Source organism: Bidens hawaiensis, unplaced genomic scaffold (genome assembly GCF_021521415.1).
Source record: "Bidens hawaiensis isolate Kalapana, Puna unplaced genomic scaffold, B.hawaiensis_p1.1 tig00001236_1, whole genome shotgun sequence".
Lineage (NCBI taxonomy): Eukaryota > Viridiplantae > Streptophyta > Magnoliopsida > Asterales > Asteraceae > Bidens > Bidens hawaiensis.
The window spans coordinates 2,404,581-2,417,881 of NW_027491070.1; the positions used below are offsets into that span (position 1 = coordinate 2,404,581).

At 34.5% G+C, this 13,301-nt stretch overlaps 1 protein-coding gene across 1 annotated transcript; it reads left to right on the forward strand.

The window, feature by feature from the left end:
- The first annotated feature begins 6,989 nt into the window (after window positions 1-6,989).
- On the forward strand, window positions 6,990-9,473 carry LOC143567588 (SPX domain-containing protein 1-like). The gene is made up of 3 exons (XM_077053976.1): window positions 6,990-7,407; window positions 8,649-8,775; window positions 8,885-9,473. Exons 1-3 carry the CDS (start codon window positions 7,132-7,134, stop codon window positions 9,334-9,336), a joined length of 855 nt encoding a protein of 284 aa, XP_076910091.1. The 5' UTR covers window positions 6,990-7,131; the 3' UTR covers window positions 9,337-9,473.
- The last annotated feature ends 3,828 nt before the right edge of the window (window positions 9,474-13,301 follow it).

A 13,301-nucleotide genomic window follows, 5' to 3' on the forward strand; every position in this document is an offset into this window, starting at 1 on the left:
CTGGTCTACAACTCTGGACTCGAGCTTCACATTAAGGCTCGTCCGTGAGGAGCTCACCTATCCTCTCTCCACCACATCATCCGCACGTCAAATTCTTCAACATGTTGTAGTTGTTGATAGTGGGAGTCTTAAATAGACCTAAGAAAAACGGGTTAGTTGACATCTAAACCCCACCTAGTTATTGCTCAAAAGCAAAATCACTTTGCTCCACTTAACCTCTCACCTCAATCTATTCAACATGTCTACATATATATGTATAGTTTATTGATATAAAGGGGAGTTATATGTGTTGTGTTTGTGCATGCATGCTCAGGAATCCTCTTTGTTATGTCAAGGATAAGGCAACATTAATTAGGTTTTAGTCCAACACATGCAACAAGTTTTTGTGCAAAATTATCACCAAGTTTTTTTTTTTTGAACAAACAGTTCAGAAGTAGGATAAATATATATCAAGCTAATATAGAACAAGATTCAGAACAAAGAAGATGCATTATTAACGTTACGTTATAAAATTTGTTTTTATTATTTATACGCGTATACATATCAAGAGGACCGAGTAAGTCTACCCTTAATGGATTCAACTTTCAAGTATTTAAGTAGGGTATTGTGTTACATAATTGTTGCTACCTTATGCAACATTAATAGTTGATGAATGGCAAAAAAACACTCAAGATGACTACGGTGATCACTCTATGATGAAGTAGGTCACGTACTATATATATAACCGTAGGTTTTATTTCGTTACCTAAACACTGTTAGATGGTTACTACGTAGGTGTTACGGTTATCAGGATATGAGAAGACCACCAAATTAAACCACTAAACTCTATGACTAGCTATAAATTTGCATGAGCGGGTACATGATCAATATAATAAATCACGCTGCATTTATTTTCAATTCGTGTGTGTATCCTCTTGATTTTATAGTTGATCAAACATTCGTGATCAACTTATTGCGTCTGATTCCATGTCCTTCATCTTCAAATCGTTGTTTATATTTAGTTAGCTGCAAAGTTCTATATATGATCCTACAATTAACTCAAACAAGCAAAATTATAGACAGAGAAAGTATTTCCACTAGCATTACACTAAATCATATGAATAAGCTAAAATTAAACTAAATGTGACAAAACTTAATACCCATATTTAGTATGAGATATATAAGCAGTGGTAGGAAGGATTCACTTGAAAAAGATGTCAAATTTGAACCAGAAATAAGATAACTTGAGCTTAACATTGTGTCCCACTGTCCAATTATTAGTGCACAAGTGCACACCTTCTTAGGGTTGACGATGAGTGGATTTTGCATCTCATCTCTCTTTTTCTTTTCTTTTTATCAAATTAAGTTAGAAAAGGCGCGGCTTCGAATACAATAATATGAACAAATGTTCGAACCAACGAAAAGATGAATAAGAGAAGTCATGAAACTAGGATTATATAATTGAGTAGAAACTAGAAAGTATGTTATATTTTTAAAAGTAAGCCTCCTCTTTATGTTCAACCAGCAAAGTGATTAATGATATATTTGTGGTCACATATTTGGTGATTTGGATTAGATGCTAACCATGGCTGTAAAATACATTCATGCATTGGATATATGCATAGATAAACCAATGTTTGAAAACAATTAACAGTTTGAGAATAAATATGACGCTAAATTTGTATCACAACTAAAATAATAAAATATATCACTAGCTCCATCAATAATTTAATATTTTAATCAGCTTTTGTGTTGTTGTATAAATTTACTAAGTTAGTTACCTAGGTACTATACATGTATTTTAAATAAAGGATACAATGTTAAGTAACAAAAGATGTTCACAATATAGTGTTTTATAAATGCTTCTGTCTGATATATTTTTATAGGGTTTGGATCAAACACAAATGAGATTAATATGTTAAATGTGATAATCAAGTCGAGTAATTATATATATAAGTAGAGTAATTATGTAATTATTCTATGATGTAATTACATAATTACTCTATTTGTATATATAATTACTATACTTGCTTTTAGCATACGATTATATTTAGCATGCGTATATTGCAATTATTGTGTTTCTTTACATTCCTAGATTGTTTCTTTCACTTTGTATATATGGTTTATCTCAATGAATGAGACGTCAGGCATTTACATTTATTAATATGGTATCAGAGCAATAATACAATAATTACAATACATGCATGCTAAATATAATCGTATGCTAAGAGTTACTTTCATTTGTACGTTAATTTTTCTCTATTTTTTATAACTTTACATTTATTATTGCTACATTTATTATCATTAAATTAAAAAAATACATATATTTTATGAGTTTAAATTGTTCTTTGGTATATCAAAAGGTGTTGCTCTAAATAAGTGTTTATATCCAATATGTGTTTCAAAAAACATTTGTTGAAGAACGACTATAGATCTGTGAATAGTCCACACAACCACTGTCAAGTGCCACACAGACACATGTGCACAAACACTAATACTTGGGTATACAAAAAAATCCAGTTCGGGTATGCAAAAGACCCCGTTCGGGTATGCAAAAAACTCGGGTTTCGGGTATAACTAGAATCGGGTTTCAGGTATAACTAGAACCGGGTTTCGAGTATTATAGGTTTAGATCGGGAACGGGTTTGGGTTTCAGCTTTGAAAGTCATACCCTATTCGTACCCTAGAGGTAGGGTCAGGTTAAGGTTCAGGTTTTAAAGTTTCGGGTTTACGGTTCCGAGTCTGAGTCCGGTTCCGGGTTCGGGTTTTTTGCGCACCTCTATATGACATGATATTGAACATTGATGAGTCCATTACTAGATTGGTTAGACCTAGAGAGATTGGGCTTGGCTTTATAGGGATTAGGGGCATTTAGAAAAATAAATACGAATGGGCCTAATGACTTTTGAGCTTATTTTTTATACTCTCGAACTAATCTAATTCCTTTTAGTAGTCTTAGATGAGAGGTCTCGTGTTCGAATCCGACATGGAGCATATTAGTTAGGAGTTGGAGTAACGCAAATTTGCTGTTTAAAAAAAGATAAAACAAACTAAAATGAATCCAATTTTCAAATAAACTTTGAGACTGCATAATCAAGAGTCAAGTGAAAAATAATTGGTTTTTATCATATTCTATTAGTTATGTAAAAGTAGTTGAGAAATACAAACTTTCAAGTATTGATCGATAATTAAACACGAAGTAGACGACTAACTCTCGTTTATATTAATCAGAAAATATAACTCAAATTGATTGCAATCTCTTAAGCCCCTAACTCAGTTTAACTCTTCTTCATGTTGACAATCCCTAACTCGGTTATTTATGATGTTAATTTTAACTTGGTAATTAAGTAACTCATTTTAATTCTTGGGTTGACCATATTCATAAGCCATACGACAATTGAGCCAACAAACTTTTCTTTAGTTTAACCTTTAATATTTTAACAATCAATGATAACCTTAGTATTTTTGAAAAAAAATAAAAGATCCTGTTAAATAAAATACTAAAACATAAATATAAAACATGATTAAGAAGATGTAAAATATATTCTTAAAAAGAAGAAATAAAATATAAGTAGATAATATAGTAACTAAAAGAAACAAGTGGATTTATGGGGGGGTGGGGTTAACCAAAGAGCACAAAAGGACCATACCTTAGAATATGCTCTTCTAAAAGTCGTATCACTTTGAAAATTTAAGGGATCTTTCATAATATGCTCTTTTATCCCATCACCCTAGATTAAATATATATTATAATATATTTAACACAATTAAATATAAACATATTAATAAATAACACCGGAAATCATCCCCCATAGCTAAAGCAGTCTAACCAACTCTCATGCAACTACAGTCTGTTCATGCATTTGACTATAAACTAGTCATGTTTAGTTTTGCTATATTTAGTTTGTAAATTACTCTAGCTTCTTTTGTTTCCATGGACGGATCGTTCTCATAAGTTATTTATCGACTCTTCAAATCCATACACGACTATGTGAGCTTTGGTAATATTGCTTAACGACGATAAGGGACAAGCATGTATATTACTTTAATTCCGGTTTCAAAAGAAGATAATTTTATACTTATTTAACTATACAAAGACAAGCGCATATCTATGAATTGACACAAAAAACACGTTAAGTTAAAAGTTAACAAAGACTACATTACGTAAAATCCTTAACCAACTATATTAAGGGGTAAAGAGCGGGAAATTAATCATTTTATGTTTACCCAGTTTCAATATCCAAAACTCCACGGGAAATCGGTTTCAACAACCCAAACCGGTTAAAGAATAATGAATAATGTGTGATGGAACATTATGTGATTGGTCAAGTCCTATTCTTCATATCAAACCTTCAAAAGCACTCCACTAGTTTCCACCCCTACCAATTTGGTTAGTTCTTCATAAATTTGGTTAAATAGTAGGTGATAATCATTCATTGGTCGGTACTCCTCTGCGTGTCCTAGTACCCTAAGTCTATAAGAGCATTCACGTTCAAACCACCAAATTTGGGGAGTGAAGCATTTCAATATATTTATGAAGTGGTTTAGGGTGTTGTGAGTAGATGAGACAAAAATGCAATGATTTTTCTATATATTTGAAAAGCTATTGTTATAAATTTTTAAGATTTGAAGTTCATGATTGTATTATAATTGTATCAGATTTCAGGGTTGGAAACGTGTATTCAAAACTATGATCCAATACCAACGTGACTCGTGGTGTCACTAATGATTTAGAACTATTCTCACTCATGAATATGTATATAGAATGTCACGTTTTGGATAATACCCTATATTATTATACCTTATATGTGATTTTGATATTTATGTCACAAGAAGTCAAAATACTATACAAAGTTTCTTTAAATTCACAGCATTGATCGATAAGCCTAGCAAAACAAACTGCATTAAAGAGACTAATACTTGTCTGTTTTAGAAACTTGTATTTAGGATTATTGTAACTTTACATGTTATAAGTTTCATTACATCAAATTAGAGGTGAATAATGGGTTGGGTTGGGTTGGGTTGGGTTGGGTTGGATCGAAACGGGTCATGGGTCGGAACGGGTTAGGGTCGAAACGGGTTAGGGTCGAAACGGGTCACTTAATAAAAGGGTTGTTTTGGTTCAGGTCGAAACGGGTTAGGGTCAACAGGTTCAGGTTAGAACGGGTCAAGGTTGGAACGGGTCAAAACGGGTTTGGGTCAAAACTCGTTTAAGTGATTTTTCACTTCGTTTCAACGCATAACAGCTCGTTTAAGCGATTTTTCAGTTCGTTTCAGCGCGTAACAGCTCGTTTAAGCGATTTTTCAGTTCGTTTCAGCGCGTAACAGCTCGTTTAAGCGATTTTTCAGTTCGTTTCAGCGCTTAACAGCTCGTTTAAGCGATTTTTCAGCTCGTTTCAGCGCGTAACAGCTCGTTTAAGCGATTTTTCAGCTCGTTTCAGCGCGTAACAGCTCGTTTAAGCGATTTTTCAGCTCGTTTCAGCGCGTAACAGCTCGTTTAAGCGATTTTTCAGCTCGTTTCAGCCCGTAACAGCTCGTTTAAGCGATTTTTCAGCTCGTTTCAGCGCGTAACAGCTCGCTTAAGCGATTTTTCAGCTCGTTTCAGCGCGTAACAGCTCGTTTAAGCGATTTTTCAGCTCGTTTCAGCGCGTAACAGCTCGTTTAAGCGATTTTTCAGCTCGTTTCAGCGCGTAACAGCTCGTTTAAGCGATTTTTCAGTTCCTTTCATCACTTAACAGCTTGTTTCAGCATGTTTTTGTTTCGTTTTTGTCGACTTTTCAGTTTCGGTTAATTTGTCGATTTTTTTAACGAGGACAACGGACGAAACGTTTTAGTTTTTTTTACATTTTTTGTCTTTGTTTTATTTTTTTAGTTATGATTTTTTTATTAATTTTTTTAAATATTTTTTGGTGGTTTCTATTAAGATCAAAATCCCTCAAAAAAAATTTCAAAAAAAACAAATAAAAAATCATAACTCAAAATATAAACGAATAACGAAAAAAGTAAAAAAACTAAAATATTTTCGCCGTTATTCTCGTTCATAAAAAAAAACCGACAAATTAACCGAAACCGAAATGTCTACGAAAACGAATCAAAAACCTTAATCGACCCGTCTAGTGCGAAAACTCGAAAGAAACCGAAACCCAACCCGTCCAGTGCTAAAACTCGTGTCGGCACGAAAGCTGATCCGAGTCGAAACTTAACCGATATCGTTCCAATCTAAAACCCGTTTCAACCCAAACATGTCACTTTTCCTTAAGAGTCTAAGACACTAACCCACATTGACCCATGTAATTAAATTTGTCAACCCATTTTGACCCAAAAATAAGAATGTGAAATTTCAAGTGACCCGTTTTGACCCATTTAATTAAAACCTATGACCCAAATCAACCCATTTAAATTTTAAAACAACCCAAATTGACCCATTTGGAATGGTTTGGGTCAAGGTTGCCAACCTTAAACGAGCTGTTACGCGCTGAAACGAGCTGAAAAATCGCTTAAACGAGCTGTTACGTGCTGAAACGAGCTGAAAAATCGCTTAAACGAGCTGTTACGAGCTGAAACAAAATGAAAAATCGCTTAAACGAACTGTTACGCGATAAAACGAACTGAAAAATCGTTTAAAACGAGCTGTTACGCGTAGAAACGAACTGAAAAATCGCTTAAACGAGCTGTTACGCGCTGAAACGAAGTGAAAAATCACTTAAACGAGTTTTGACCCAAACTTGTTTTGACCCGTTCCAACCTTGACCCGTTCTAACCCGAACCTGTTGACCCTAACCCGTTCCGACCCGAACCAAAACAACCCTTTTTATTAAGTGACCCGTTTCGACCCTAACCCGTTCCGACCCATGACCCGTTTCGACCCAACCCAACCCATTTGCCACCTCTATCAAATATAAGTGCTTAATCATGTGCTAAAAACACTCTCAACGTGCTAAAAACATGTATCTTTTGATCTAATCAAAGTACGTAGCTTCTATTAAAAGCCAGCTGGTCACTGGAGAATAAAACTAAAAATATCCCTTGGAATATTCCTTTCATTTCCTTCCGTATAATAATAATATTGTCCCCCCTCCTCTTCTTCCTCCTTCACCGATCACAAATTCATTCACAATAATAATAATAATAATAATAATAATAATAATAAACATGAAATTTGGTAAGAGTTTGAGCAATCAGATTGAGGAAACGTTACCGGAATGGAGAGACAAGTTTTTATCATACAAGGAACTGAAGAAGCGGTTGAAGCTTATTAAGCCACTCGCCGGAGAACACGACGGTGACCGGCCGGCGAAGAGGATTCGTATCTCCGGCGAAGAGTTGTCGAAGGAAGAAGTTGAGTTCGTGTCGTTGTTGGAAGAGGAAGTTGAGAAGTTTAATTCGTTCTTTGTTGAGAAAGAAGAAGAGTATATTATTAAATTGAAGGTAGTATTTTGATTATGTTACTCATAGATCTGTCTTGTTAATTGATTCATTGTAGCTGCTTGTTGATTAATTAGATTAAATTTTGCTCAAATTGTGTTGTGTGATTGATTAGGTTATGATAATGCAAGAGGTTGAATACAATCATAGGTCTATATGTCATATGTGTATGTTGTCTGTTACATAAACTGATAAAAGCATCTAGGGGCAGAGGTGCCAATCCTATCTGGCTGGTTAACCGAACCAAAACCGGACATTATCTGATATAGTAAAAACCGGTTAGCTGAACATAGGTTAGTAACTGATCTTTCAAATATCGGACCTCTATGTGGAGTCTACACAGTTCAGTTTGGGTCAGTTTTGGGCTAAAACCGGTTTCGGTTGTTGAATTTTTTTAAAATCGTTCGGTTTTGGCTTTTTTGGTTTCAGTTTTGCCATTTGAGTTTGAAGTTTTTGGGACGAGGGAAAATTTTTTTGGCCGAAATAATGAATTCGGGCCTAAATAATTTTGTTAATCAATAACTAACTGATTGTTATATGCTTCGGCTAAAATATTTGAGTTACATATTTATTGAATTCTGCAAAGTTACTTAAAACAAAATATATACAATGAAAATCTATAAATTCGGTTCGGTTCGGTTCATTTTCTTTTCGGTTTTTATTGCATGAAAAAGCACAACCAAACTGTAAGTTTGGATTTGACAAAAAAAAATGATACCAAACAGTTGGTTTTTGTATCGATTCATTTTTTTCGGTTTCAGATCGGTTTTTATTTTTTAATTCACACCATTATGAGCATGCAACCAAATTTATATTTGAAAGATATAATTATTTAAAAAGCATTCGCAATTGCCTGATTATTATAATATAAAAAATATTAAAATGAACTGTAGAATTGAAAATATGGTTATCATTTATCAAGATTATGTTATTTTGGCACTATTTAAAGATATCTAAGAGGAATAGTAAATTGACAGGTGGAATATTATAATCTTCCATATAGTTTGAAAAGAGGACTTCACTATAGAATAGTGATTTTTGTCTTGTTTTTAAACTAACATAAAGCAGCCCTTCAGTAGCTTGAAGTGGTGTATAATGTATATATAATATTATGAATATAAGATACTTTAGTCAATGTTAAAAGTCAAACCATCACTTGAGGTCAATATCTGGTATGCAATCATGCTTGGTCAAGATTTTAGTATAATCAAACATTCAAACCTGTTTCTTGGTTTGACTTACAGGAGTTTCAAGACAGTGTTATGAAAGCTAAAGATTCAAGCGAAGAAATGATCAAGATACGAAAAGAAATAGTCGATTTTCATGGCGAGATGGTTTTATTAGAGAATTATAGCGCGCTTAACTACACAGGTCATTAATCTTTCTCACAAATTTGAAAACTTTTATCAGTTTCGAAACTTATATCCTTGTTATTAACATATATATGTGTATATATATATATATATTTACTTTTAAACAGGAATAGTTAAAATACTAAAGAAATACGACAAACGAACCGGAGCCCTTCTTCGTTTACCATTCATTCAAAAAGTCCTTCAACAACCGTTTTTCACCACCGACTTACTTTACAAGCTAGTGAAGGAGTGTGAGGCAATGCTGGACCTCCACTTCCCGCTAACCGAACCACCGCCACCTCCATGCAGTGAAACTGGCGGTGGCAGTGGTGAAGGCGGTGAAGGACCTGCCGCCAGTGTTGATACTGGTGAAATACCATCAAAGGTTAATGAAGTTGCTGTGTTTGAGCATATGAGGGGTTTGTACACAAAAAGTACCATTTCGGCTTTGAGGGCATTGAAAGAAATAAGAAGCAAGAGCTCAACGGTTAGTGTTTTTTCGTTGCCTCCTTTGCAAGTAAGCGGGATCGAGGAGACTTGGAGTAAGCTTCCTCTTCATGGGCAACTAGCAAAATGATGTTATATTTGGTTTGTTACATATGTTGATTTGGGTTAGATGCTAACCATGGTTGTGAAATACATTCATGCATTCATTACATAGATGCATAGTTGATGATGATGATGATAATTAACCTTAAAGATTATGTACCTTTGGATTACATTCTTTTCTACCCTTGTTATCATTGTATATTTGTATGTGTGTGCTTTGCTTTTCATTCTCACTTGGGTCAGCCCATGTTAAAGCAATGGTGTCAAATGGATCCAATCACAGATGACTTGATATGGGTTTTGGGGTGGTTAATGTGTTTGTTAATTTATTACAAAGATTATAGAGTTGGGCAAACCGGGTTTTTTTAGGAACCGGAACTGGTTTTTGGTTTTGTCAACAAAAGTATTATTTATTTATTTATTTTACTTTCATGTGGTCTGAGAATCATGCTAAACACACAAAACCGAAGACGATTCAGTTATTCGTGGGTTAAAACAAGTAGAGATGTCTATATTGTGTTTGAAGTTTGAACTACCTAAAACATGATTTCCATTTCTATTACATTTTTTTAACTAAATGCACGTTAACTTTTAAGTTTTGACATAAGATACAACAAGTTTAGGTTTTGGCATAACCAAGTTAAGTTATGAGTTTGTAAATTTTTTTCATACAATAAAAGAATTATTTCGGTTTTGTTATTTTCGATACGGGTTGGTGTTTGAATAAGATTTTTTGATTTTTAACTGAAGCAATTCGAATATGAATTATATTTATTTTGTAAATTTTTTATTTTTAATATAATTAAATACTTATTTCTTAATTTGGTTTATCTGAGTCAACTGAATTGAGTTTGAGTTTCATCGTCAAATATCAAAATTCAAATAACACGAATGAAGCTGTTCAAAAAAATAACACGAATGAAAATGAATTTATTGAACACCCCTAGTTAGGGCGGACGGGGCGGTGCGTGGTGGCCTCCCCGTCACGCGTGATGAGCCAAGGAACACCGCCGCCGCCCCCCTTGTCACGCACAAATTGTTAGTTTGCGTGATGGCCATCACGCTTGGTGGGGGTGATTTCCAAGAAAAATAGCCGGGGGGGGGGTCAAAATAGCCGTTGGAATTGAAAAATAAAAAAAAACATTAAAACCAAACACAATAAAAACATTATAAATATATCTTCAAAACATACACAAATCCAACTCAAAATCTTCTATTACACACACCATTTTTAACATATCAAATGGAGGGTTCTAAGAAACGTGGGTCGGGTTCAAAGAAAACCCAAACCCGACCAAAGGTTCGACAAAATCTAGGCGAACCGACAAGATTTCGCTTACAAGACGAACCAGACACAAACCAACCTTCCGAACAACAACCTTATTATCCCCAACCTTTTCAACCGTCCCAAAACCAACAACAACCTTCCCAACAACAACGTTATTATCAACCGTCCCAAAACCAATCGTATCAAAACCAACCTTTTATACCCCCTTTTTCTACCCAAAATTACCCAAATAATGCTTTTCAAAATTTTGGATCTCAACCGTCTCAACTGTCTCAAATGTTTGGCTCTCAACCGTCTCAATTGTTTGGCTCTCAACTGTCTCAAATGTCCGTCGATCCCCTAGACAATAACGATGTTATACATCAATTTGCAAGTGTTTTTCGTCACGATGTGCAAACTTTGGATGAAGATGAATCCGAGGATGAGGAGCCGCATCAAAGAGGTGCTCGACGTTGGTTGGCCGATGAGGAGGTCGCCTTGACCAAGGCTTATTTACATTGCTCCGAATCAAAAAAACGCTCAAACCAACAAAAAAAGACGCGTTATGGAAACGTATTAAAGAACATTTCTCGCAACTTCCCGGCGCAACCGAACGAAACAAGGATCAAATGATTGGCAACTGGGGAGATTTGAATAAAAAAATGTCAAAATTTAATGCTTGTTACGTCCAAGAAGTAACTATTTTAGTTTATTTATTTTATAATCTATTACTTTATTTTTATAATTTGATATATATAATTTTTTCTAAATGTTTTGTAGTCCCGAACTCCACAAAGCGGAGCGAGCGAGGCGACTATGATAACGAACGCTTTGCGCGAATATGTCTCAGTTTACAAATGTAAGGATTTTCCCCACTTGGATGCGTGGCAGATTGCGAGACGTCACGCGAAGTGGGTACCGATTCCGTTGGTCGATTTGAACGGACCAACGGCTCCAAGTAAGAAAGGATCTTGTTCAAAAAGATCAAAAACTTCCGAGTCCGGAGACTACACGACGTCTACCGGCGACTTGTCATGCAACATGCCGAACATGAACTTGAACGAAGAACCCGAAGACATACCCACACCCACACGGCCGAATCGCAAGAAATGTGGGGAACCGTCAAGACTTGGAAAGGAAGCGGTGGCCGAAAACTTCGCCGAATACAAGTCGGCTAAGATGGGGGAAATGGCCGAGAAGAAGGAGTTTAGGAAAGAGGCTCATATGTTAAAAATGAAACGTGAGAAGACGTATATCAACCATTTGAATGAAAAACCAAAAAACGCCGATCTAACTTTCCTCCTACAACCGCACGACCATCTTGATGAACCCTTTAAATCGCTCATACTTCAACGAAAACGCGAGATATGCGACAAGTGGGGTTGGGAAGGGCCGTAGGTTTTTTTTTTGTCGCTTTTTTTAATTTAGTTGTCTTTGTTTAATGTAATCTTGTTTTATTTTTTAGTTAATGTAAAATATTGTTTTCTTTTTATTTAATTTAATATTTATTAAAAAAACCATCACACACCATCACACCACACCATCACCCCTAGTAAAAAAACCATCGTTCGGATTTTATTAGGATTGTTCAAAGGGTAAGACCCTACCCTTTTACCTAATACCCTACCTAAACCCTTTACCCTTTTAGGAAGAAACGTGGACCCGAGACCATACCCTCTAACCAGTAAAAGGGTCGGGTATAAATAAGGGTTTCAAGGGTCCTACCCTTTACCCTTTAAGACAATAATCACATCTCCTTTTTTCTGCATTACTAGTTGCATATCTCATAAATGACTTTAATATATAAATCCTAGAACAATTATACTTTCATTTAATAACATAGTAATGTCTAACTTCGAAAGTTTATCAATCATTTGAACTTATGCAAACCATATCCACATTCACAAATTACTTGTAGAGAACAATTCAGTGATTTCCATATATATGTTTCCATTTAGTAGTATGACCCTTTATTATATCTTGTTTATATATAAACATGTAAATTACTTAAAAAAATATATTTTTGAAGTTATTTTTTATGAAGTTTAAAGTTTATAAAAAATGTTTTTTTTTTCAGAATAAATCCAATAAAATTTATTTAATCATGAAAAAAATATAGTCTAGTAATTTATAGGGGTGTCAAATATGTCGGGTTGGCAGGTTGGCGGGTTAACGGGTTGTGGGTTGGTGGGTTAACGGGTGAAATGTGCAACTCGAACCCGACCCATATTATTATTCATGTCAAATATGTCAACCCTAACCTGCACACACATAAATTCGGATTTACCCGAACACGACCCGTTTAACCCATATTTTCTAAACAAGTTAATTTATATAATTAGACATACAAATTATAATAAATCAAAACCGTATATTGCAAAATTCAAATGAAATTTAAGCATGAGTCGATTTAGATGGTTTTGACGTTATGTTCATGCATATTGGTGAATGGATAGAAGAAGTGCATCTTGGGTAATGAAATTCTGGTTGAGAATTTAAAAGTGTCGTTCACGAAAAATATAATTTAAAAGGATACCTAAAAAGGTAATATGGGGAATGAAAAATAATTAAATTCTCCAATACATTTAAAAAAAAGGAAGGAATATAAAATTAATTTTAAAATATCTAAAATTAAACTGGTTAACAGGTTAGCCCGTTTTTATATAGGTAAACCCGAACCCGACCTGTTTATAAAACATGTCAACCCGAACCCGACCCGTTTTTAA

Coding starts and splice junctions, on each gene's coding strand:
- LOC143567588 (XM_077053976.1), top strand. CDS start 7,132: ATGAAATTTGGTAAGAGTTTGAGCAATCAGATTGAGGAAACGTTACCG. Junction 7,408..8,648: donor AGTATATTATTAAATTGAAG/GTAGTATTTTGA, acceptor TTTGACTTACAG/GAGTTTCAAGACAGTGTTAT. Junction 8,776..8,884: donor TAGCGCGCTTAACTACACAG/GTCATTAATCTT, acceptor ACTTTTAAACAG/GAATAGTTAAAATACTAAAG.